The 27,917-nt window shown below is 36.5% G+C and overlaps 1 protein-coding gene across 3 annotated transcripts in view; it reads left to right on the forward strand.

The window, feature by feature from the left end:
* CBL (Cbl proto-oncogene) overlaps positions 1 to 27,917 on the forward strand; it is a 91,991-nt gene that overhangs the window by 22,966 nt on the left and 41,108 nt on the right. For all 3 annotated transcript variants that reach the window (XM_087433813.1, XM_087433812.1, XM_014785052.2), the window contains 2 exons: positions 25,367 to 25,513; positions 27,350 to 27,506. In XM_087433813.1, the coding sequence (XP_087289939.1) occupies positions 25,367 to 25,513; positions 27,350 to 27,506 (304 nt within the window). The remainder of the gene's footprint in view (positions 1 to 25,366; positions 25,514 to 27,349; positions 27,507 to 27,917) is intronic.

The raw sequence follows: 27,917 nt of genomic DNA on the forward strand, positions 1-27,917 counted from the left end.
ATGAAATAACAGTAGTACTTTCCTTGTAGGTTTGTTGGGAGTTACTAAATGAGTCACCGAATGTTGAGTACTTAGAACAGTGATTGGTGCATCAACAGTGATAAATGAGTTAGCTCTTATTATCTTAATCATCATCATTATTTTCATTACTATAAACATAGAGTATTGTTTCAGGTTGTGTATCAGTAATACTGCCAGGATCTAATGAAGTAAATAGACCAATCTGCCCTTAGTAAATGGCTTCTTACTATGCGTGCAAGTTCTTTTGCCTTTTTTTATTTTTGCCTTTTTTTACTTACTGTCAGTATGCCTGTCTGTATCAGTTTTATTCCCCCTAATATGAAGCTTTTAATCCATTATGGGCTTTGAATCCATACAACCAGGTTTCTACAAATAATATGTGAAGTAAGAATAAATAAATTTCAGGTGAGAATCAGTTTGTTGTTGTTTTTTTTTTTGCTGAGGAAGATTGTCCCAGAGCTAACATCTGTACCAGTTTTCCTCCATTTTTTGTACTTGGGGTGCCGCCACAGCATGGCTTGATGAGCGGTGCGTAGGTCCGCGCCCAGGATCTGAACCTGCAAGCCCTGGGCAACTGAAGTGGAACGTGTGAACTTAACCACTATGCCACCGGGCCAACCCCAAGAATCAGTTTTTTGTGTTTGAAGGAAAATATATGGCTTTACTATATGATCTGTATTTTGGTTGCTTAGAGACTTTTTTTCCTATTCAGTTTTTAAAATTGAGATACAATTCACATAACATAAATTTCATCCTTTTAAAGTATATAATTCAGTGGTTTTTAGTGTGTTCACAAAGTCCTGCCACCATCACCACTGTCTAATTTCAGGACGTTTCCATCGCTGGGGAAAGAAACCTCATACTCATTAGCGCTCACTCCCCATTGTCTTGTCCTGTGTCCCCGCAGCCCTTGGCAATCACTTGTATTTATTTTCTGTCTCTGTGGATTTGCCTGTTTTTGACATTTCATATAAGTGGAATCCTATAACATGTGGCCTTTTTTGTCTGGCTTCTTTCCCTTAGCGTATTTTCACAATTGATCTGTTACAGTGTGGATCAGTACTTCATTCTTTTTTATGGCTAAATAATATTTCATTGTATGGATATACCACATTGTGACTATGGACATTTGGGTTGTTTTCACTTTTGATTATTATGAATAATGCTGCTATGAACATTTGTGTACAAGTTTTTGTGTGGCTGTTTGTTTTCAGTTCTGTTGGGTATATACCTAGGAGTAGAATTGCTGAGTCATGTGGTAATTCTATGTTTAACTTTTTAAGGAACTACCAAACTGTTTTTCACAGCAATTGCACCATTTTACATTCCCCCAGCAATGTATGACAGTTCCAGTTTCTCACCAGCACTTGTTATTGTTTGTTTGATTATAGCCATCCTACTGGGTATGAAGTGGATATCTCAGGGTGGTTTTGATTTTCATTTGCCTAATGAGTAATAATGTGAGCATCTTTTCATGTGTTTATTGGCTATTTGTATATCTTCTTTGGAGAAATATCTATTCAAATGCTTTGCCTATTTTTGAATTGCATTGTCTTTTTATTGTTGAGTTGTAAGAGTTCTTTACATATTTTGGATGCTAGACTGTTATCAGATATATGATTTATAAAACTTTACTCCCATTCTGTGGGTTGTCTTTTCACTTTCTTGATAGTGTCATTTGAAGTACAGAAGTTTTTAACTTTGATGAAGTCCAATATTTTTGTTTTCTGATTATTTGTGCTTTTGATGTCATAGCTGAGAAATCACTGCCTAATCCAAGGTCTTGAAGATTACACCTATGATCATTTTGAGTTAATTTTTGTATGTGATATAAGATAAGGGTCCAGCTTCGTTCTTTTGCATGTGGATATCCTTTCGTGCCAGCACTGTTTGTTGAAAACACCATTCTTTCGCCATCGAATTTTCTTGCTGCCCTTGTCAAAAGTCGATTGACCATACGTGTGAAGGATTATTTCTGGGCTTTCTATTCCGTTCCATTGGTCTCTATGTCTATCCTTATGCCAGTACCACACCATCTTGATTACTGTAGCTTTGTGGTAAAGCTTTGAAATCAGGAAGTGTGAGCCCTCCAACTTTGTTCTTCTTTTTCAAGATTGTTTTGGCTATTCGAGGTCCCTTGACGTTCTTTATGAGTTTTCAGATCAGCTTGCCAATTTCTGCAAAAAGGGCAGCTGGAATTTTAATAGGAATTGTATTGGACCAGTAGATCAGTTTGGAGAGTACTGCCATCTTAACAACACTAAGTTGTCCAGTCTATGAGCATGGGATGTCTTTCCATTTATTCAGGTCTTCTTTCAGCAACGTTTTGTAGTTTTCAGTGTACGAGTCTTTCGCCTCCTTGGTTAAATTTATTCCTAAGTATTTCATTCTTTCCGATGCTATTATAAATGGAATTGTTTTATTAATTTCATTTTTGGATGATTTGTTGCTGGTGTATAGAATACAATTTATTTTTGTATATTGATCTTGTATCCTGCAGCTTTGCAGAACTCATTTATTGGTTCTAGTAGTTTTTTAGTGGATTCCTTATGATTTTTTGTGAACAAGATATATCATGTGCAAAGAGAGAGTTTCACTTCTTTCTTTCCTTTGTGGATGCCTTTTATTTCTTCTTCTTGCCTAAGTGCTCTGGCTAGAACCTCATATGTTGAATAGAACCTATGTTGAATAGAAGTGGTAAGGGCAGAAATCCTTGTCTTGTTTCTGATATTAGGAGAAAAGTTTTCAATCTTTCATCCATTGAGTACAATGTTAGCTGTGGGATTTTCATAGATGCCCTTTATCAGGTTGAGAAAGTTTCCTTCTGTTTCTTGTTGGTTTAATGTTTTTTGCGTGAAAGGCTATTATAGGTCTTTTATGCATTGTTCCTGGTTTTTCTTCTTTGGAGAGAGAAATTTGTGCACTCATAAAATTCTAGAAAAAGTGAGTATCTTAAGTTGCACTAAGGGCAAGAATGCAGGTAAGCCTCAGGAATAATTGAAACCAGGGTTGAAAATGCTACCAGGACTCTATCTGCATTCTCTCAATGCAGATTAATGTCTGAATTGCAGGAAAATCTGGCCTCTGCTACACCCAGATTTACTTGTTATGGGTTTCCACTATAGCAGAACGTGTGACTCTTAGTTTCAGTTTTGACTTTGGCTTGGTATAGATCAGTTGATTATCTCTGAACCAGTCAACTCTGGAAAGAAAAGCTAAGTGCTGTGATTAGTCCAGCATGGACCAGGTGTCAGCTCTAGATGAACCTGCTGTGGCTTGGGGAACATATTTGTTCCCCCAAAGCCATGTGCATGAGGGAATTTGTTCCCAGACTGGATGTTGAGGAGGTAATCCCGTAAATATTCTCTAGAAGAGTGTATCTATCAGCATATAATATAGTTGCTTCCTATCGTTATTTTAGAGAGGATATTAGATGAATTAACTTATCTAAAGAAAAATTTGCCCTCATTTTTCTTAGACTTTATAAAAAATGAATCGAGCAAAAACCATATGCTGCTTTCATGCCTTTGAACTTTAACTCTGGTTTTTGCACCTGTTTTCCTTTGTGCACAGGATGTTACAGTAGAAGCTGAATAGGATTCTACAGTGCAGTTAATTTTAAAACATCACTGTCTTACTGCATCCATTTTGGAAGTAAGATTAAACTTTTCTATTGTAACTATATTGACTTTTTAGAGGTAGTTATAAACTGAAATGATCAAGATTTGGTGATGTATTCAGCTAGGAATAATTCAGAAATAATTAAAAGCTCATGTGCTAACCATTCATTAAAGAAAAAATTAGTATAGAGTACTTTCTCTGTGCTGGGCACTGCTCTAGGAGCAGTGATAAAACCGTGAATGGGACAAACATAGTCCCTCCTCTTATGAAGCTTATAACCTTATAGTCTCTCTTTTTCTATTAGTTTCCAAAACATAACCTCTAGGGCCGGCCCCTGGCTTAGCGGTTAAGTGCGCGCCCTCCACTGCTGGCGGCCTGGGTTCAGATCCCGGGCGTGCACCGACGCACCACTTCTCTGGTCACGCTGAGGCCGCGTCCCACATACAGCAACTAGAAGGATGTGCAGCTATGACATACAACTATCTACTGGGGCTTTGGGGGGGAAAAGATAAATAAAGTTGATCTTTGCTCACGGTGTATACCGTTTAAAAAAAAACAAAAAAAAACATAACCTCTAAACCAGTATTCTGTTGGTTTTCAAATTATCTTCCAGTGAAACAGTAGTGTTTCACAAACTAGACAGAAGTGTTTGTGCTGCTGTAGTCTTTCCCTAGTACCTGTAAAATAGGTTTCAATAAGTGCCCGATCCTATTGGAAGATAATGGCGGCTTAGATCTTTATGTTGAGGAGGTTGGGCTTGGTGAGAAAAGATTCCCACTTAGATTAGGAATGCCTTTCTTATGATTGGGACAAGGGCAGCACCATGCTTCTGTGTGTTTTCAGTCCGCGGGAGAAATGATGATGGTTTGAATCAAAGTGATGGTAGTAGAGATGGAGAGAAGTGGATGGTACTTGATGTATTTTAAAGCTAGTGTAACATGACTTGCTAATGGATTGGATAGGTTTCTGGTTTGAGCAACTAGATAGATGGTGCATTGGGAAGCCACAGCAAGGTGTTAAACAGGGGAAGGACATGATCTGATTTTTATTTTACAATGATAGTATTGGCTGCTGTGTGGGAAATGGGTTAGGCTTGTGGTGATAGCAATGATGAAAGTAGAGGAATAGGTTACAAGGTTATTGCTGTAGGCCAGATAAGAGATGAGATGGCTTAGACGAGGGAAGAGAAAATTGAAAGGAAGAAAAATGGAAAAATAGGAGATAGACTGGAGCTGGAATCAATAAGAATTGCTGTTGAATTGGACAAGAGGAGGGTGAGAAAAGATGACAGGGAAGAATCAAGGATGACCTGTAGATTTCTGGTCATTAACTCTGCCAGTGATGGCAGCATTTACTAAAAGGGGGAATTCAGAGGATAGATGTGGGGAGAACTAATTGAGAGAGAGGGGAATCAAAAGTTCCATTTTGGACATGTTTAAGTTTGAAATATTTTTATGAGTCTTCTAAGGTGATATGTCAAGCAGATAATTGGCTGTATTGGAGTTTGGAGTTCAGAGGGAAAGGTCTGGAATAGAGACGGAAATTTGGTGGTATTCAAAATAGTATTTAAAGCTGTGAGAGTGGGCAGATCATCTAGGGGGAGAGGAGTCAGCAATGGAGATTCAAAAGGAGGCACTGCTGAGGGAGAAAAAAAGAAAGGAGAGACTAGATTGCAATAGCCAACAAAGAAAATTCAGGGGCTGGCCCCGTGGCGTAAAGGTTAAGTGCACGTGCTCTGCTGCTGGCGGCCCGGGCTCGGATCCCGGGCGCGCACTGACACACTGCTTGTTAGGCCATGCTGTGGTGGCGTCCCACATAAAGTGGAGGAAGATGGGCACGGATGTTAGCTCAGGGCCAGTCTTCCTCAGCAAAAAGAGGAGGATTGGCATGGATGTTAGCTCAGGGTTGATCTTCCTCACAAAAAAAAAAAAAAGAAAGAAAATTCAAAAAAACAGAAATTAAAAAACTCTCTAAATAGAAAATCGGCAAAGGAAATGAATAACCCACAAAAGAAGAAATATGAAAGGCCAAATATGAATATTAAAAGAACAATCCAATTTGTTAGTCATAAAATAATTTTATTTTAGCCTGCAAAATTGGCAAAAAATGGTAAATCTACTTATAATTAGTGTTCACTACTTATAATATTGGTTCACTGGGTTATGTAGATTTAATTTTTGCTTAAAAGCTTAAGTTTTATCATTTGCAACAAAAACTATTGGTTGTTTTCCTTGAAGTGATGGGTTACTTCGTTCATTTTAGAGAAACCGTCTGCCAAATACCTAAGTCTGAGTAACCATACTTTTTCTGTTTGTCGTTCTTTTAAGTAAAAATGGTGTTCCACAGCATACGTGAAAATCCCACAACTAACATCATACTGAATGGTGAAAGACTGAAAGCTTTCCTCCTAATATCAGGGGCAAGACAAGACCACTTCTGTTCAACATAGGTTTTATTCAGCATATGAGTTTCTAGCCAGAGCAATTAGGCAAGAAGAAGAAATAAAAGGTATCCAGAAAGGAAAGGAAGAAGTGAAACTCTCTCTCTCTTTGCACATGACATGATCTTGTCTGTAGAAATTCTAAGGAATCCACTAAAAAACTACTAGAATCAAAGTTGCAGGATACAAGATCAATATACAAAAATAAATTGTATTCTATACACCAGCAACAAACCATCCAAAAATGAAATTAAGGGCCGGCCCCGTGGCTTAGCGGTTAAGTGCACGCGCTCCGCTGCTGGTGGCCTGGGTTCGGATCCCGGGCGCACACCGACGCACCGCTTCTCCAGCCATGCTGAGGCCGCGTCCCACATACATCAACTAGAAGGATGTGCAGCTATGACATACAACTATCTACTGGGGCTTTGGGGGGAAAAATAAATAAATAAAACCTTAAAAAACAAAACAAAAACAAAAATGAAATTAAGAAAACAATTCCACTTACAATAGCATCAGAAAGAATGAAATACTTAGGAATAAATTTAACCAAGAAGGCGAAAGACTCGTACACTGAAAACTACAAAACATCGCTGAAAGAAGACCTGAATAAATGGAAAGACATCCCATGTTCATAGACTGGACAACTTAGTGTTGTTAAGATGGCAGTACTCTCCAAACTGATCTACTGGTCCAATGCAATTCCTATTAAAATTCCAGCTGCCCTTTTTGCAGAAATTGGCAAGCTGATCTGAAAACTCATAAAGAATGTCAAGGGACCTCGAATAGCCAAAACAATCTTGAAAAAGAACAAAGTTGAAGGACTCACACTTCAAAGGTTTATTTTACTACAGTAATCAAGATGGTGTGGTACTGGCTTGAGGATAGACATATAGACCAATGGAACGGAACAGAGTGCCCAGAAATAAACCTTCACACATATGGTCGATTAATTTTTGACAAGGGTGCTAACTGCACTCAATGGAGAAAGGAAAGTGAAAAGAGAAGCCACACATTGGGAGAAAATATTTGCAAATCATATATCTGATAAGGGATTAAAATCTAGAATATATAAAGAACTACAACTCAACAACAAAAAAACACAAAAAACAATTCAAAATGAGCAAAGGATTTAAATAGACGTTTCTCCAAAGAAGATACTATTCTTGGCCCATAAGCACTTGAAATGATGCTGTAAGTCATTAGTTATTAGGGAAATGAAAATCAAAACCACAATGAGTGACCACTTCACACCTATTAGGATGGCAATTATCAAAAAAGGGAAACTAAGAAATGTTGGCAAAGATGTGGAGACATAGGAGCCCTCGTGCATTGCTGGTGGCAGTGTAAAATGGTGCAAAGACTGTGTAAAACAGTTTGGTGATTCCTCAAAAAGTTGAAAATAGCATTACCATATGATCCAGCAGTTCTCCTAGGTATTTACCCAAAAGAAGCCAAAACAAGGACTTGAACAGATATTTGTACACCCGTGTTCATAGCAGCATTATTCACAGTAGCCAAAAGGTAGCAACAACCCAAGTGTCCCCCAACAGATGGATAGATAAACAAAATGTGGTATATACATACAACTAAATATTATCCAGCTATAAAAAGGAATGAAATTCTGATACATGCTACAGCATAGATGAACCTTAAAAACATTATGCTAAGTGAAATAAGCTAGACACAAAAGAACAAATGTATTATTCCACTTATATGAGATATCTACAATAGGCAAATTCATAGAGACAGAAAGTAGAATAGAGGTTCCTGGGGGCTGGGCAGAGGGGCAATAGGTAGTTACTACTAACATTTCTGTTTGAGATGATGAAAAATTCTGGAAATGGTTCGTAGTGATGCTTACACGACATTCTGAATGTATTTAATGCCACTGAATTATACACTTAAAAATGGTTAAAATGGTTTATAAAAAAGATGTTCCATGAAAAAAAGTGACTACTTTAGCAAACAATTTAAACATTGCAGACGTGTTTTTCCTGAGTACAGTCATTACAACAGAAGTGTTTTTTGTGTGCTTCTCATTTTGTCACAGAATGTTTACAAAATGTGTCCTCAACAGTTGATTAATCAAAACTTATGATCTTTCCTGCTTCATTAAGGACATTCTTAAATGCAACTAGTGTTTTGTTTTTGTTTTTACTGCAAGTTGTGGTGAAGAATACAGTGACTGCATGCACAGGCTAGTGCTACTGTCTTAGTCATGCTAAGACACCAGCGGTGTCACCCACTGTTGCCTTTGTGCGGTCAATGTAGATATCAACACAGTGGAAAAGAAATTGTGTGGTGTCTTAGTATTATTATGTAAATAATTTTAACATTGCAGACTCTCTAAAAGGGTCTCAAGGACCCCCAGGGACTGTGTAACACACTTTGAGAACAGCTATATTGATGTATACATTTTTAAAATGCTGTAGCTACATTGTAGGAAGTTGAAAAAGTAGTGAAAGGAAAAAGAAATTGATTAATGCTGTTGACATTTTGGTGCAGTTCTTTCTACTCTCTTAAAGGGTAGGCTTTTCATGATGTTATACTATTCCAATACTGCTTTATAATTCTGGAGTAAGGCAGGCTAATCTTGTCCTTTTTGTGGTTGGACCATTATATCTTTCAAAGGAACAGCATATCAAGGCTGGTAAATAGATTTTAATAAGTGCCAGGTCCTATGGATAAATTGTAGTTGCTTAGATTGCTATGTTGAGAGGTTCAATTGGAAAAGGTTCCTGAGTGGAATAGAAATGTCTTCCTTGGACTTGGGGAAAGAGGTATGAGATCATCATAATTTGTTCTCTGTACTTTTTCAGTCTAAAATTTATAGTTTTCATCAAATTTGGAAAATTTTTATCTTATTTTTAAAAATTTGTTCCTTCTCCTCTCCTTCAGAGTACTCCATTAATATGTATATTTGGCCACTTGATGTTGTCCCACAGGCCACTGATGCTCTGTTTGTTTTTTTCCAACGTTTTATTTTGGGTGGTTTCTATTACTCTGTTTTCAAGTTAATTAATCTTTTTGTGTGTGTGCGTGAGGAAGATCAGCCCAGTGCTAACATCTGCCAATCCTCCTCTTTTTTTGCTGAGGAAGACTGGCCCTGGGCTAACATCCGTGTCCATCTTCCTCCACTTTACACGGGACGCTGCCACAGCATGGCTTGCCAAGGAGTGCGTCAGTGCATGTCCGGGATCCGAACTGGCGAACCCCGTGCCGCTGCAGCGGAGCGCGCGCACCTAACCACTTGCGCCACGGGGCTGGCCCCAAGTTAATTAATCTTTTATTCTGCAGTATTTAATCTACTGCTAATTACCCTTCCATTTTAGTCTTCATCTCTAGAAGATGAATTTGGATCTTTTTTAGGTCTTCCATGTACTCAACAAGTGCAAGTGTTTGTCACCTTTTTGTACATATGGAGTATAGTTATAATCACTTTTGATATTCCTCGTCTCTTAATTCTGTCATCTGTGTTCCTCATGGATTTAGTTCTATTGATTTATTTTTATCCTCACTAAGACTCATATTTTCTTGCTTCATTGTGTGCTTAGTAATTTTTGATTCAATGCCAGAATTGTTAATTTTACCTTATTAGGTGCTGGATACTTTTGTATTCTTACAAATATTCTCAAGCTTTCTTTTAGGGCACAGCTGAGTTACTTGGAATAGTTTGATCCTTTTAAACTTTGTTAGGCAAGACCTGAAGAGCTTTTCATCTAGAGCTAATTCTCTCCCTTATGTGCTTTGAATGCAAGATTTTTTTTTTCCTCTCCTGCTCTCTGTGTGAGAACTGGGGATTGTTCCCTTCACTCCCGTCGGGTGGTTCTTTCGCAGCTTCAGGTATTTCCCTGTGCTGATTCGTGCCCAGCTGAAGACTTAGAAGGCCATCTCGGTAGATCTCCAGAGCTTGCTCTCTCTATGTAACTCTCTCCTCTCTTGTATTCTGCACTGAGAACCTCAACTGCCATGGTTTCCCCAGACTTACAATTCTGTCTCCTCAACACAAAGAGACTATCGGGTTCTGCCTGCGTCTCCAGACAGTTTGGCCAGGCATAGGGTTCACCTCATTTGTTTCCACTCTCTCAGGGATCACGTTTCTCTACAACCTGATGTCCAGTGTCTGGAAACCATTGTTTCACAGGTTTTGTCCAGTTTTTTAGTACTTTCAGGTGGGAGGGTAAATCCAGTCCCTGCAATTCCGTCTTTGCTGAAAGCAGGAGTCTCGATCTCAAATTTAATTTGGGATTTTTCCAAATTCAGATGCAATTAATATTTATCACGTGCTTAGTCTGGAAAGTTCAAAACTTAGTCTGGTCTTCTTCTCTCACTCCTTACCTCACCACACATACAAATTGAGCACTTTGTATTTGCTAGGCAGTGTATATTCATTGTTGAACAAAACGAACATGGCCTTTGCCTTCATGTAAGGACAGTATTTTTACTTTAGAGATGTAGAAACTTGGCTCAGAGAGTTAGAATAACTTACCCAAGTACTTGTAGCCAGTAAGTGCCAGAGCTTTTTATTTCAGCTAGTCTCCCAAATGTTTATTACCAATTACTTAGGTTTTCTTTGTTTGAATGTAAAGGAAGGGTGACTGTATTTTCATTCCATATTACAGAAATAATCTCTTGGAGGCCACACTTCAACTATCATATGGAATAATGAACGACATAAACTTAGAGAAGTTAAAACATGTTTTAATAGGCATGTCTTTTGAACACAGAAATATTCAATAGCATGCTTTACCATAGGATTGTATATTCACAAAACAAGAGAATTTCACTAAAAATATTTCTACTGGGACGTAGGCTTGATTATGCAGATAGAGGGACTCTGAAGATACCCTCCCTTGCCTCCCTTTGAAGAATCAATGATAACCTTTATAAAACCAGAGCATTATAGAGAAATGTAGGCAGTGAATGTCAAGTGGAATGTGTAAAAGCTTTTTCTAATCACTTTGCTCTAATTGTGCCAACCAAGACTTGCTCTAAAACCATAATACTTGTGAAGTCTACAACTGCATTTAAATTAGAACATCTTAAAGAACAAGCTCAAAAGCTGGCTACAAGAATGTCTTTTTTGCCAGGCTGTAGTATACAAAGCAGCAAATGCTTGCAGGAGACACCTAGTAGTATGAAAATGCTAGAAGCATGTGAACTTTAATCCTGGGAGCTTATTTTTTATTTTTACTTACTGTGTATTGAACTTGAAATATATGTTGTCTTCAGAAAACTTAAATCCAATGTATTTAATTTGTTAAAGAAATGGAATAAAAAACATTTGGTAGCATTTTTTCCCCTCTCTTTTGATAAAACCCTCCGCCTACTCCTTTTACATGCAAAACACTCATCCAGCTTAGTGTCTAATGAAATATATCTAGACGGTTGAAATCCAAGTTTAAGTATTCAGAATTAATATTTCTTATTTTTTTTCTTTCTTATTCTTATGATATTTTTCTCAGATTATTTACATTTAAAATAATTAGTTGAATATTTTGTTTCCTCTGTAAAGTTGAACCAGATAATAGTGATCCCTTTTCTTCTATTCTTCTGTTCGAACTTCAAAGAGCATGATTAAAAAGCCATTTAGGAAAGAAAATCTTCCATCGTTGTTTCTGTTAACAGTGAGCTAAGTTCTCTTAACGTGAACCCTTTTTGCACGGCTCTTTAGGCCTATATATGACTGAATATTATCTATTTTATTTTTTTAATCACTAGATCAAGGTTTTATAGATTAGCTCCTACTCGCATGTCCTGAATGATTAAGGCACTGCTTCATAGCACAGTTGCTCAGTTATTTTCACTCAGTGGTATGCTTGGATGTGAGGAAAGATGGAATATTGAGCACTGAGGTCAAGGCAGTATAGAATTAGACGTTAAGTGCACAGACCGTATGTGAGCTGGATTGCCCAGATTGGACTGCCCTGCCATTTACTATCTGTATGACCTTAGACAAGTTACTTCCCTTTGCCTCGGATAGCTCATTTAAAAGTGTTTTCAGGGGTAGGCCCCGTGGCGTAGCGGTTAAGTGCGTGAGCTCCGCTGCTGGCGGCCCGGGTTTGGAACCCCGGGCGCTCACTGATGCACCGCTTGTCAGGCCATGCTGTGGTCAAATATAAAGTAGAGGAAGATGGGCACAGATGTTAGCCCAGGGCCAGTCTTCCTCAGCAAAAAGAGGAGGATTGGCGTGGATGTTAGCTCAGGGCTGATCTTCCTCACACACACACAAAAAAGTGTTTTCATAGGATTGTTGTATTATAATAAATAAGTTAACATTTAGAAAGCAGTTAGAATAATGCCTGGTTCACAGAAAGCAAGATCTAAGTATTTGATTTTTTGAAACAATTAGATATATGGTCACTGAGAAATTATAAGAAGGAGAAAAGTGTTAAAAGAAATGTCATATCCACTGAAATATATACTTAAAAATGGTTAAAATAGTAAATTTTATGTCATATATTTTACCATAATTTTTTTAAAAGAAGTGTCATGGGGCCGGCCCGGTGGCTTAGGGGTTTAAGTGTGCGCGTTCTGCTACTGGTGGCCCAGGTTTGGATCCCGGGCGCGCAGCGACACACCGCTTCTCCGGCCACGCTGAGGCGGCGTCCCACGTACAGCAACTAGAAGGATGTGCAACTATGACATACAACTATCTACTGGGGCTTTGGGAGAAAAAGGGGAAAAAAGGAGGAAAATTGGCAATAGATGTTAGCTCAGGGCCAGTCTTCTTCAGCAAAAAAAAAAGAGGAGGATTGGTGTGGATGTTAGCTCAGAGCTGATGTTCCTCACAAAAAAAAAAACAATGAGATTCTAAAAGAAGTGTCATAATTCAAAGGCTGTTGAAATTTTCTTTATGCAAGTATCCTTCAGCAAGTATTTTTGAGAACTTCTTCTCAGTAGGCTCCAAGTGAACATCAGGCTGGAATTCATGGGTAGAAGGATGAGCAGGTACACAGATCCCCTATTCTCTTGGTATTCTGTGGGGAGGAGTGCTTGAGTTGGGGCACAGCTGGCTGTGCCATGAGACTGGGCTCCAGGAAACAGAATCTACCTCTTCAACCCACCCCTGCACACTCTCTTTTTATGGGGGTAAGTGTCATAAGTGAGGTAAAAAGTGTGAGTTTGGGTGTGACCTGTTTAAGGAGTTGCTGAGAACTAGCTGCCTGGTGCTTAGAGCCTGTGGGGGCCCTTGGGAAGGTGTTTAGAAGAAACCTCTCCTGCCAGAGGGAAGGAGAAGCACCTGGTCCTAGTTAGCTCATTGCCAAGCGACTCAGAGAGAACAAGACCAGTTAGGAGTCAAATGCAGTAATCCAGGTGAGATGATGGTGGCTTGGACCAAGGTGGTAACTGGATTGTGATGGAGATAGAAAGTCTTTGGCTCTGTGGAGTGATCATATGGTTTTTTTCCTGCACTTGATTATCACAGTGAATTATGTTAATAGATTTGTAGAGTTAAACTATCCTTACTAGAGTTAAACTATCCTTTATCCTTGGATAAACCCTGGTTTGTACTGATATAAATTATTTTGTAATATTTCACTGGAGTCTATTTAATAATCATTTAGGATTTTTTTCATCTATATTGGTAAGTGACACACGTATAGTTTGTCTCTCATGGTCTTTGATTATGGAAGTAATCAAAATGAGTTCTCTTTCTATATTTGTGAACAGTTTGTAAAAATAAGAATTAGCTGTAACTGTATATGTGATGGATGTTAACTAGATGATGTGGTGATCATTTCAGAATATATACAAATATAGAATCATTATGTTGTACACCTGAAACTAATATAGTGTTGTATGTCAATTATACTTCAATTTTTAAAAAATTAGCTTTTGCAGGGAATATTTAGCAAAAATTCTTCTGTAATACTGTCATGGTCTAATGTGCTGCTTGTGCACACAGGCATGTGTAACTATGTATGTATGAGGGGTGGGGAGTGGATTTTGATATCTACCCTGTTTAATGGTTATTGGTTTACTCAGGGCTTGAAATAGTCCATTTCCCCTAAATTTATAAGTTTAAGAACAGTATTTGCCATATAGTAGGCACTCAGTATTTGTTGAATGAATAAATTAGTGAAAGTTATTGGAATAGAGTTCATTGTATTCTGTTATTAAAATACCTTCTATATTTTTGACTATGTCGCTAATTCTATTAGATTTTAAGAGTTTCTGCATTCTGAAGATTTTTACCAATTCATCACAGTAGATTTAAGTTTGCATTCTTACATAGCTTTTAAGGTCTTTTATTCTATCAAGACATGTTTGTGATTTTTTTTCCATTTATTATTTTTTAGCTTTATTTTTCCCCATTCATGAATATATCAAAATATACCATTTTGACAATATTGAAATTTTATCATATGTGTTTTACTTTACTGAATTTAATGAACACAGTAAATATTATTTACTTTTGCACGGTGGCTCTAATATATAAGTTCCATATAAGTTTTCCTGTTGGAAAATATGCTAGATACCACTGAATGGGTGTTAGAAACCCTAAAATTTGAGAATCTGTTGAAGAAGTGCTAAGATACTAAATGCGTTTCATCAAGTCTTTATAGAAGATACTGAGAAACAAAGATTGGGTCTCAAAGAAATGGCATTAATTTCTGCTTCATGTGAGAACAACTGAAAAATTTGCATGATTTTCTTTTTTTTTTTTTTTGTGAGGAAGATCAACCTGAGTTAACATCCATGCCAATCCTCCTCTTTTTGCTGAGGAAGACTGGCCCTGGGCTAACATCTGTGCCCATCTTCCTGCACTTTATATGGGACGCCGCTCAGCATGGCCGGACAAGCGGTGCCTCGGCCCGCGCCCAGGATCTGAACCCAGGCTGTCAGCATCGGAGCGCGCGCACTTAACTGCTACGCCATGGGGCCGGCCTTGCACGATTTTCTTGTAAAGATAAATATAGCTCACTTGGGACATTGACTGCCCATAGTTTCCAAATACCTTTCACATGAATTTGTGCTGCTTTTTATAAGCGTAGGCTGCCTCTACTGTTCTTTTCTGTCCTTCTGACTCCTTTCCACCTACCCCCACACTTCTCCCAAAGGGAGAAACTCTAAGTCTTTTCAAAATTCCATTTCAGTTTGATTGTCCTGGGAGGGAATTAGCAGACAGATAGTTCCATTCCCAACAGTGTCAACAGTCTCATGCAAATTATTCACAGATCTGTTTCCTTACTTGCTACCTTTGTCCCAAGCTGCCTGCTAGACATTGTCATGTTAATATCTTTCAGACATCTCACGCTCAACATGCCTGAACACAGAATGTATCCTCTTCATTAGCAAACCAGCATCCTCTTCTGTGTCCCCTGAGTTAGTAGTAGTGTGTGGTGGTGATGAACATGAACTATGGGGACTGATCTCGGCTTAACTTCTTTAAGCCTAGGTTTTTCCATTTATAAAATGGGGGTAATAGTGGAATCTATCTTAGAGGATTGTGAATGAGAATTAATTAATTAAAATGTGTATTAATATATTATTTTTAAGGTCCTATGCCCAGTTGCTCAAGGCTCAAGAGTTTCAAGTTCATCATTTCCTTTCTCCTACTCAGTCCTCTCATCTTCTTGCTTTTACTTCTGCGGTGTCTCACGAATCGGTTGTATTTTACTGTCCGTGTTCAAGTTCCCATTACCTTTCTACTGCAGTACTATCCTAATCTTGCTGCTCTTGTCATTTCCCCTCTAATCCATCTTGTATACTGCTGTCATTTATGGCCTTAAAACAGATGAGATGTCACTCCCTAGCTCTAAACCCTTAATGACTTTCGGCTGCATTTGTTATATCTCTCACCCTGGTAGTTAAATCTCTACATTTTGTGTCCTGACTGTATTCTCAGTTTTATCATCTGCTACCGTGATTCTGCGTTCTAGCCATTCTAGTCTATTTGCTAGTCCCTGGACTCTTCCTCTCCTGAGCCTTTGCTTTGGTCATTCTCTTGGCCTAGAAACCCTGTCCCTTCCATATTGTCTATTGAAGTCCCTCCCATCCATTCTTTAAAGTCCAAGAAGTCTCCTAAATTATACTGGTTTAACTACTGGTTCTCCCATCCATGCTCTCGTGGCACTTGGTTTTTACTTTTCTCCAGTGCTTACCAAAGTCTGCCTAAGTGTGCGAGTCTGCTTTGATAACTAGATAGTCAGGTCCAGGAAGATGTTCTTTCCTATGTTATCTGATATTGTCTTTGTTTATAGTTTCTTAATAAAACTATGTTAAATTTGATAAAGTACTACTAACTAAATACTAATTACCAAAATACTACTAACTAAATACTTATTACTACTAACTAAATAACTAAAATACTAATACCAGGGTTGTATAGAGGCACAGAATCTTGAACTTGAGGAGGATTATTTTTCATGGAAAATATATTGAAGAAAATGGCAGTGATGAAGATTTCTCTAGTTTTGATCCCTCCAAACAATCTTAGATTCAGATAGATTAGAAAAAATTTCATGTTCTTTCCCAAGTTTTGAGAATAGCCAAGTTTAGTTGCTATTCTCTTTTTGTTCAGACAAACCATATGTTTACATGAAAATGGATGTCTGTTGTGTCGTATGCTCAGGAGTTAAATAATTAATGATAACTAGATAGATTTTCTACATATTTGATTAAATTCTGTTAGAGCTGTCTCCTGCTCAGTGTAATTTTTTTTGTCTGTCTATATATTTTTAAGTTTATTTTTTAAGTTCACAGGATTAGCTTTCTGAAAGGTGCTTGGTAGCTTTTGTCATTTGTTAGGGGGAATGTTGAAGTTTATGAGATGTTTTGGAGATTTCTGCATTATGTTAGTGATGTTTTTATATGTTCTTTAAGGAACCTGGTGTAGAGAAGTAGTAATCAGTTTTCAGGGTTAATATGGTTTTAGCTGCAGATAAATGCTCCAGTGTATGTAACTTACATAGTTGTCTTTCAGAACTTGGGTTGAGTAAATTTAAAGGTTATTTTGAAATATAGAGAAGTCTGATTATATTCTTGAACTCTTTAGGAAATAATGATGATAGTACCATAAATTAATGTAGCTTAGTGAACATTTGCTAAATATTCACAATGATTTTTAAGCTATTTTTGTTTTTTCCAACTGCATTAAAAACCAAGGTATTAACTTATATTATGCCTCAATAGTGTGTGCTTTAATGAGAATGTATAACATTAATCATTTTAAAATATTGACTCTAGTATAAGTGATCTGTTTTAAATGAGTTAGGGAAGAAGGAATATATCTGTGAAAAAGTAAATCTTTTCCAGTAGTAACTGTACAGTGGAGAAGCATGGCAAACACTCGCTGCCTTAACTGAGTGGTCAAGGTTAACGCCATCGGTGATGTTATGTGGACTTAATACACCCGCTGATACGATGTGATGGGAAGGACACTTCACTTCTGTGATATTCTTTCTGTAAACTTATAACTGCAGTCAAAATATGAGAAAAATATCAGCTAACCACAAATTGAGGGACATTCTGCAAAATACCTGACCAGTACTAAGTTCGTGAAAACCAAGACTAAGAAACTATCACAGACCAGAGGAGACTAAGGTGATGTGACGAATAAATGTAATGTGGTATCCTGGAACAGATTAGGACATTAATGGAAAAAACTGGTGAAACCTGAATAAAGTCTGAGATTTAATTATTAGGACCGTACTGATGTTAGTTTGTAGTTTTGACAAATATACCACAGTAATATAAAATGGTAATATTAAGGGAAACTGAAACTGCATGAGGAGTATATGGGAACGCTGTGTACAATCTTTGTAACTTTTCTGTAAATCTGAAATTCCAAAATAAAAAATAAGTAATATTTTCCAATTCAAGTTTACAAGTTGATTGAATGCCTGCTAAGTACAAGGCAGTGTACTCACTACTGCACGGGATAAAATGTGTAAGACACTTTCCCTGCCCTTACCCCTAAGGAGTTGTCATCCAACTGGGGAATTGTAGAACATGATGGAGCCTCTGCAAAGTATGGGAGGGGGGTAATCCAGAGTTGGAGAGTAGACATTAAATCAAGATTGACAAACCTCCCCCAGGAGATAGCATTTCAAATGAACTTTGAATGGGCAGGATTTCAGTAACCATAGTCGTTGGAAAGGATATATGTGTTATACCAATGAACCTGGGCTCTTAAATCAGACAGACCTGCTCTGCCACTTAACTAGCTCTGACCTTGGAGAAGTTATTTAATGTTACTAAATCTTTGTTTCTCATTTGTAAAATAGGATTAGTAATTCCTATTTCAAAGCATTATTATGAGAATTAAATGATGTATACTTGTAGTTTAGCAAAATATCTGATACATAGTAAGGTTCTTAATGTTAAGTATTAGAGATGAAGAGAGGCAGATATGGTTGATGTAACACCATCACCGAAGGCCTGGGGCTTGGAAAGTATAGAATGTTTTGGGAAACATTGAGTAGTGTATGTTTAGAAAGGTGAATCAGGACCATATTGTGAGTGTTTTGACTTATAAGCTGCGCGATTTGAGTTTTTTTGGTGGTTATTGGGAAGTCATTGAAGATTTTCATGTAGGGGAAACAAGGAGATTGAGTTTGTTTTATGATGAATTTGATAGAAATGTGAGGGGAGTGTTGGAGGGTCTCATGTGGGCTGCTGCCTTCCCATTGACTTGGTGAATTAGATTAGTGTCCCTTTAGCTGTAGAATTCTGTGGAACAGTTAGCTCAGAATGATCTGGATGATTAATGTTGTGTGATGGTAATCTATTACCATGTAACGTGGAGGACCATGAGGATAGTATCAAATACACTTAATATGTGTTTGCTAAAAGGAGTCACTGATATTTTTAGCTCTGTTGGCTTAGAACTCCTTTTGTAGGTGATGGTTTTTGTTTTGCCTTTTTTTTTTTTTTTAGCAGCTTAAGCAGATAAGAGTTAAACAGTACTTCGTGACTTCCTGTGAAGCTTTGTTGAAAGAAGTTCCGTTGTATCTATTTTTAAAGCTGATTACTGTGAGCGGAGGATGCTGCTTTTGAGTTTTAAATGTCATCTCAGCATGTTCTCACTCAGCATTCTTTGGATGACAGTAGTGTTTGTACATAAGGTTTTTGGAGTTTAATGAATAGGAGAAGCAGCACAGTTATCACGGAAATGGCACCAGTAAATGAAATACTTGAAAACATTGATCACTTCATCATTTAGTAGTATAATTAATTTATCATCATCTATATGAGTTCTTCAGCCCACACCATGGCTGAATGGTAAGGTTATATTGTGACCTCCTTTTGAGAATGTTTTATAATTCTGAAATGGTATCATATAATGTGCAGCTTGTTGTTAATCTCTGTATTAAAAGTGTTAATGATTTTGAAATTTTCCCATTGGGAAATATAGGATCATTAGGTCCACGAATATTATTAAAATAGACTTCTGCCTAAATTATTGGGGTTTTTTCCCCCAGTGTTTTATGGTGAAATTTTTCAGTCATACGGAAAAGTTGAAAGAGTTTTACAACAATCATATACCTGTCGCCTAGATGCTACGATTAACTAAATTATTGTTTTTAAAAGGAAAGTTCTGCTTTCTTCTCTTTTTAGAACTTAACGAAATTTCTGAGTCTTTGAACCATGAGACAATATTTTGAAGTGGTTGAGGTGATTTTTGATGTTTCTGTGCTGTTTCTTCAGAAATTATAAAATTCTTGAAGTAAAACAATTCACTACACATTCTGGGATTGAGCAAATCCCTGGTGTTAAAGTAGATAACAATATTTTAGTTTATTGGATTAGATTAACTTTTCAGGCCCCATATACAGTTTATACAATTAACTGTTCATTTAAATTCCATAAAACATAAGTTCATTTAAATTCTTTCCAGGCAGAAATAAAATATACTTTTAAAATTACTATTTTTTGGCATAATTTCTAGTCCTCGGTCATGTAAGGACAAGCACTAGTTTTCTTTCTCTCATGTCTTTCTTCTTCAATCCTTTTATGAAATTAAACTGCTGAAGTTAAGGTTTTTTTTCCAGGTTCAGTCAATGGTATAACATGTCAATTCCTACATTTTTATAGGTGGAAGAGATCTTTGAGTAGTAATTGCTTCCAGCTTCCTTATATTACTGAGGCAGTGAAGGGCCAGAGAGGTTAAATAACTGGCCCAAGAACACAGCAAGTTAATGGGAGATCAGGAAATACATTTTAGGTCTCTTATTTTCTTGACTATTATCATATATATTTTCAGGTACTCCTTTGTAGAAAGAGTAAACAGAGCATGCTTGTCAATTATAGAATTTATCTCTATCAAAATGGAGTTTCCAAAAAATGTAACCTTAAGGGAGAATATCTTTATGAATACATTGGACTAATTGTTTTGTGAGTCATTATGTTTTTCTTCTTAAAATTTACTGTACTTCTAAGAGATTCTCATTAAAACAAAAAAGAGTGGTATTACTCCCAGTACTTGTCTTAAACATTAATAAATACATTTTATTGTAATGGGTTAATTTATCTCCCCATACTAGGTTCTTTTTTCCATTTCCTCTTTCTCTGCAAAGTACTTTGTGGCCAAGAGTTACAAGACAGCTTGTTTTTCAGTATTTTGTGTGGTAGTAAGTGCACTGGTTAGCATCATTTGAGGACTTTTCTGTTTATCGCAAATTCACGTGAAGGCTACTTTTCAACACTGTCTTACTTGATCTACAGAAATGGTGATTGTGATTCTTGTCAAGTTGTATTTATCTTTCTACTTTTGAAGTTAAAATAGGAACTATAATTGCTCGTTTAACTTTTAATATACCTATGTATTGGTGGCATATAAGTGTAAGTCACTTATAAGAAAAATGTACACCATTACTTCAGGCCTGAGGCACAAAAGGTACATTGGCTTTTAGAGTAGGACCTGAGGTGTAGGGGAAGAAGAACTGACACCAGTCTTGAACTTTTTGAAAAATGGACACTGCATACTGAATCAGCATTTGATTATGGGGAAGTAGTGAGAGGAGAAGAGGAAGATGGAAGCTATCGAGTAGAATTTGTAGTTATTTATGTAGATGGTTAGAGGTAAAAGGTAGTAAAAACGACCTCCTTCAAATATTGAGTTAAAGAAAAACCTGTACTACTTACTACTACTGGAACTTAAGAAAGAAAAGTTTTTCTTCAGGGCATTTATAAAAAATTGAACAGTTGTGTTCCCTTGTGGATCTTTGGCGAAATGTTAGAACATATTGTATGAATTGCAGTAACTGCTGACAGAATTTTGAAAAGTGTTGCTGACCTTGTAATAAGCCCAAATACCCATCATGCCTCATTGTTCTAAGTTTATGTGTTTACACAGATTCTGCTGATTAAATTTTGCCCTATACACTGTAGACACTGAACCCTAAGCAAGGCCTTAAAATGTTATTGAGCAGAATTTCGATTCAGATCAGTTATAAAATGCTCTTGACTCATGGGCTTTTATAGATTCTTTATTTCCTTTTAAGAAGTATGCTGCTTATGTTGCACATCTCTGTTGGTTTTAAGAAATGTAAGCTGGCTTTTTTGGGAGATGCATCCTTGAGTAGGAAAGTGTCTTAAATTGATTTTCGGTCACTATTTCAGTCAGCACTTTGAAATGCTCTTAGCTACCTGTGCCATTACATCCTTGTGGTCAATAACTTTCCCTTTTTTGTGGCTTGCTTCACAAATTGAAGAAGCTTTTTGTCCATTATTATTTTGCTGTGTATATTTTATCTCTGATCCAGCATAGTGCTGGATACCTGGTACATTCTCAGTGGAAAATTATTTGAAGAGTCAAAGATGCCGACACGGCCCAGTCATCCCCAGACTCCCTTCCTGTCTTCACTTCAGACTTGGCTTACAATCAACACTCAGAGAGATTCCTTAAGACCACCCTCTCTAAAATAGCAACCCTACATGACTCTTCTCATAGCCTGCTTTGTTTTTCTTCAAAGTGCTTTTCTCCCACGACCTGATGCTCTCCCATGGGAATGTAAATGCCATAAAACCAGCAATTTTGTTTTGTTCACTGCTGTATCCATCCCTAGTGCCTAGCACATAGTAGGCTCTCAGATGTTTTCTGAAGGTATTAATAAAGGTTAGAAATTGTGCTAGATGCCTAAAAGGATATAAATATACATCAGAAATGGATTCAGCCCTCGTAGACAGATAACTATAGTACAAGATGGGTTCAGATGGCAGAAGAGAACTGTGGTGAAAGTGCTGGGGGTATTTTAGAGGTTTATTACTTCTAGCTGGCTTCTTAAATGACATTTAAGCTGGGTCTTATTTCAAACTAGGGAAACATAAGCTCAGAGGTGAGAAAGTGAGTAAGGGTAATATGTATAAGAAAAGGTGAAGTATTCAGTTTGACTAGAATATACTACTAATGAAGAACTGAAAAATTAGTTAGAAAGATCGGTTAGATCCAGGTCAGTGGAAGGTCTTAAAATCAAAGCTAAGTTTGGATTTCATCCCACTGGCACCGTGGAAATTGTTTTCTCCCTCCTTAAAAGGCAGTTATGTGTTATGATTGGACTTGCATAGGAAGAGACTTGAAGACTGATTTGAATTGTGGAGTAGATAAGTGAAGGTAGCAAGGAGTGTATATTAGAATAATCATATAATTCAGAGGTAGGATTGATAATGAATGGTCAGCAAATTGACAAATCAGACATGGAGAATAAGGGAAATGGAAGAAGCCAAGATGACTCAAGGTTTTGAACTTGTGGGAAGTAAGATGGTGTTGTCATTAAATACAGAAATAGAGAACATGAAGAAAGAGCAGATTTGAGAAGGAAGATTAGTTTAATTTTGAACATCTTGCTTTGAGGTGCTAGCATTTGGATGGAGAAATGTGGTAGGCAGTTGGAAAGCTACCAAGGCCTAAGTGGTTTTTGTTGTTGTTGTTGTTTTGAGGAAGATTGGCTGTGAGCTAACATCTGTTGCCAATCTTCCTCCTTTTTTCCTTTTTTCTCCCCAAAGCCCCAGTAGATAGTTGTATGTCATAGTTGTGTGTCCTTCTAGTTGCTCTTTGTGGGACGCCACCTCAGCATGGCTTGATGAGCGGTACGTAGGTCTGCACCCAGGATCCGAACTGGTGAACCCTGGGCCGCCGAAGTGGAGTGCACGAACTTAACCACTATGCCACCAGGCTGGCCCCCGCAAAGTAGTTTTTGAAGCCTTGAGAATGCAAAGGAAGAGCCAAGAGAGTGCATGGAGAAAGAAAGGAAAATAGCAGAGAGCAAATTCTTGGGAAGTAGCTCTATTAAGAGAATAGGAAGAAAAGCCAAAGGAAAAACAAAAGCAAGTAGGAGAACCAAGAGAGGACAACACTGGAGAAACCAAGGACAGATATTTTTAGGAAGAAGTAAGATTCAAACCTGTTTCTTCCAGAAAGAGCTCTGTTGTAACCTTGGGAGTATGATACATGTGTTTTCTATCATGTCATACATTATTCTGCTATGCTGTTTAGCGTAGTTCTTTACCCAGAGTAGGTTCTGAACAATTTAGCATGTCTTAAGGGAATCATGGATTGTCACCTGCCTGTCTTTAAGGATTAGCGTTTGGCAGAATGTTACACAAATATTGAGGTTTAGTCTACTGTGCAGTCTGGTGTCCTGCTGAAAAGTTGACACTCAAGTCATTGGAAATAATTTGTGCTTTGCAAATTTTCTACCAAGTTACCTGTTTCAGAATCCCTCTATGATATATTTTTGATCTTTTCTGTTTTTGTTTCCTCTTTGATAAAATAGTAAAACTCCTAACCAGCGATAATTGAAGGATTTCAAAGTACAAGGATGAAAACACTTAGTGGAAGGAGTTGAGGGATGGGATAAGTGCTTGTATTTTTATTTTACACTTGAGCTATTTAGCATATGAATTATTTTTGACTGTCTTCAAGGAATATTAATTTTATCACTTTTGTAGGTGCTTTCAGAAAACAAGTAGGAAACTAGAAAGAGAATAACTTGCTACAAATACGAGAAGACAAATATCAAAACACTGAAGCCTATTTGTTGAAAAGCTGATTAGAAAGATTTCAGCAGTATTTTGCAGAAGAGTTAGGACTGGAGAGACTTGGTTAATTTGGTGCAGCAGTTTATCAAGGAAAGACAAAGATGGGACTGATGGTGATGCTCCAGTATAGCATAATAAAAGAAAAATCTGTCTCTAATAAAGAGAATTTTTAGGCAGTCAAATTTGATTATGAATTGACTTGAAATTTTATAGTTCACTTGTATGACAAGAATAATAAATGCTAATTTTTGAGGCAAGGGAAAATAAGCAAGTGTAATCAGTAGCTGGTTTGGTGTATAACCGTATCTAAGGCATCTTGTTCTGAGTGACAATACCATTAAGGATAACACAGATAATCTGATTAAAGTACACATGTAAAAGCAGAGCCATCATCTGTTGTGTTAAATTGGTACTGTGTGGCATCTTTATAATCACGTCATTAAACAGAGGTTATTAGAAAAAGGTTAACTAATTGTTAAAACATAATAGTAGCATATACACTTATGTAGAAATTTTTGCATGGTTTGGATGTTAGCATTTCATTTTTGGGAGAGGAAGAGGAGTTGTTTTGGTAAAACTTACCTCTTTAAGGTCTGATTTAGTAGAAATATTTGTTAGGTCTGGATATTTAAATAGTCCTTTTTGTTGAGAATTTTAATTTATTTTCAATTTGGATGAGGTATAGGGTGATTTTTTAAAAATCCGGAATAGCTCATGCAAAGCAGAAAACAATATATTTTGCTTTTCTAACATTTCCTTTCTTTTGTGAGTGGTTATAGCAATATACAAGTTCTTATACTTGTTTGTTGAATCCTCTTATCTGTCATCCTAAAAAAAGTAAATTTGTTCATATTAGTTTATGCCTCAAGTTATTAGGCCTGATTAATTTAGGATTAAAAGTCTTGAAAGATATTACTGTTAATTTTTTTTCTTATTTACTATGCAACATCTATTTGAATGGAGAAAATAGGAGTGGACCTAGTGAATGCAAGTCTTTCTTCCATTATATTTACATCTTTTATATGTTACAGCAAAAACAGTTGCTGAAGCCCCTTTTGAACAAAGATAACAGGATCACAGAGTATTTAATATTATCAACAGCACATTCCTTCCTCTCTTTCCCTAGTTTTATATATCTTTGAATAATATTGGCCATAAAGTATATTTGAAGAGGTTCTTAGTAAATATATTTTAATGTTCATATTAATTATACACCTGGTATGGTGAATTCAGTGCATTTAAAATAAAAATAATTTTATGTGTTTATTGAATTATTGAACTTCTGATCATTTGTAGGCGAAACCTAACCAAACTGTCCCTGATCTTCAGCCACATGCTGGCAGAACTAAAAGGAATATTTCCAAGTGGACTCTTTCAAGGAGACACATTTCGAATTACTAAAGCAGATGCTGCAGAATTTTGGAGGAAAGCTTTTGGGGAAAAGTAAGTCTCAAAATAATGAATTTGAACTATGAAGAACTAAAGCTTGTGTTGTGGGTTTTTGTTAAGTTTTTTATTAATGAAGTATTTAAAACGTGGGAAAACATAGAGAAAAATAATGAATATGTGTATACCTACTTCCTGGCTTTGGTAAATATTAACGGTTTTTGCTCTGATCATCTTTTTTTTTTTTAAAGAAACAAACCATTGCAGATTGAGTTGAAACCCATACTGTTTGATTGAATACTCTCCTCTTTCTCTCCCTATCCACTATGCTGTTAATGGACATTTACATTTCAGATTATTTGCTGTTGCTAACAGGGCTGCAGTGAAGAAAATTGTACAGTCATGTGTCACTTAACAACGAGGACATGTTCTGAGAAATGCATCCTTGGACTTTTTTGTTGTTGTGCGAACATCATAGAGTGTACTTACACAAACCTAGGTGGTATAGCCTACTACGCACCTAGGCTATATGGTACTAATCTTATGGGACCAGTGTCGTATATGTGGTCTGCTGTTATGTGGCGCATCACTGTATTTGTCTTCATATGCAATCTCCGTAGTTACATACCTAGGAGTAGAATTGCTAAGTCAAGGAATTTCACATCTTCTTTGCCAAATATTACCTAATTGCTTTCCAAAGTGGTTGTACCACTAACACCGGTAGTATGAATTGGTATCATGTTTTGCTTTATATTCCTGAAGACAAAGGCAATTAAGCATCTTTTCACATTTATGACCAGTCAAAATTCTTATTTTCACTTGCCTGTTCCTATTCTTGACTTGTCCATTTTCCTATTGAATTGTCTTTTTCCTATTGTAAGATACTAATTCTTTGTTAGTTACTTACATTACAAATATCTTCTAGTCTATGGCTTTTCTTTCCACTTTGTTATATGGTCTTTTGATATATAGAAGTTTTAAATTATACAGACAGATTTATGAGTCAAACTTATGTTTTTAAGGATTAATATAAATGTTCTTTTATATCCTCTGAAATTTGGGTCAAAAAACAAAAAACAGAAACCAATAAAATTTTTCAGTTGGATATACAACTCCTAACATAAGTCTCTTTAAAAGCCTTCTTTATTAAAAAAATCATATTTTATATAAAATATAGAATAATTAGCAATTTTAAAAACTTAAAGAAGATAGAAATAAGTTTAACTTAATAACTACGTTAAAAAAGAGTTCAAAACACCACTTCATCTCTTATTTTCAGGAAAGTGAATACATAAACTTTTCAAAGGCAATGAGATTTATTTTAAAGATCTTGAGAAATAGAAATCCCACATATCTGGGTTTTAATCACTCACTCTTACATTAAATAATTTCTTCCTCATCTGTATCAGAACTCTGCTCTTCCTGTACCTTAAGCCTATTTCTTCCAGTCTAGTCCGTGATAGTGTGGGTTCCTCAAAGAAGACAGAGTATTTTACATGCTTTTGAAAAGTTAGTTTAAACACAGGCTTTCAGTTACTAAAGGTCTGGCCACAGATTACATTTATTATATAAAAAGAATAATCTCATCTTTCTTTCCATGCTTCTCTAATAGAACCAATGTCTGAAGAAAGATGAGACAAGGGATTAATTTGTGACATTCTGCCAAAGGATAGTGGAAAAAGACTTTCTATTATTAATTTACTCATTAGAAAGTTAAGAAATATATCATTTATTCTCTTTCTAGTCTGAATCCAAAATATAGCTCAGCTTCTTTAAGAAAATTGAAATTGATATTGAGAGCTTAATGTGGCTGTCTCTTCCTTGATTATAGCAATGCCAGGAATTGTCTGTTATCTCACTCTGCCTTCTCTCTCACCCCCACCCCCACCCCAGGACAATAGTCCCTTGGAAGAGCTTCCGACAGGCCCTTCATGAAGTACATCCCATCAGTTCTGGGCTGGAGGCCATGGCTCTGAAATCCACTATTGATCTAACCTGCAATGATTATATTTCAGTTTTTGAATTCGATATCTTTACACGACTCTTTCAGGTAGGATACTAAAAAGTTGGCCAAACTAGTTATTGCTACTTTTCTGAAGAGAAAGCTTTTAAAAAAATGACATTTGGGATTTTGCCTATTATATATTTATTGTAGGAAAAAAAGATTAAAAAACTCTGTATTTCTTTTTTTTTTTTTGGTAAAAATAATAACTATACAATTTGCTTTCTTTCCCTCACATTTATAATCTTTTTTTATTAAATATTCTTTGCATCATTTTAATGGTTGTAGAATGTCCAAAAAATGGGTATATTTAATCAATTCTCTGTTATTGGACATTTATGTATGTTTCTAACTTTTTCTCCTGATTGTATTGAAGTTTTTGACTGTTAATATTGAGATATATTGATGCTTCAAAAAGAACATTTTTTTCCCTAAAGTATATGCCACCTTGCATAAACC

Source organism: Ceratotherium simum, chromosome 7, assembly GCF_057802395.1.
Source record: "Ceratotherium simum simum isolate JZ-2026a chromosome 7, ASM5780239v1, whole genome shotgun sequence".
Taxonomy (NCBI): Eukaryota; Metazoa; Chordata; class Mammalia; order Perissodactyla; family Rhinocerotidae; genus Ceratotherium; species Ceratotherium simum.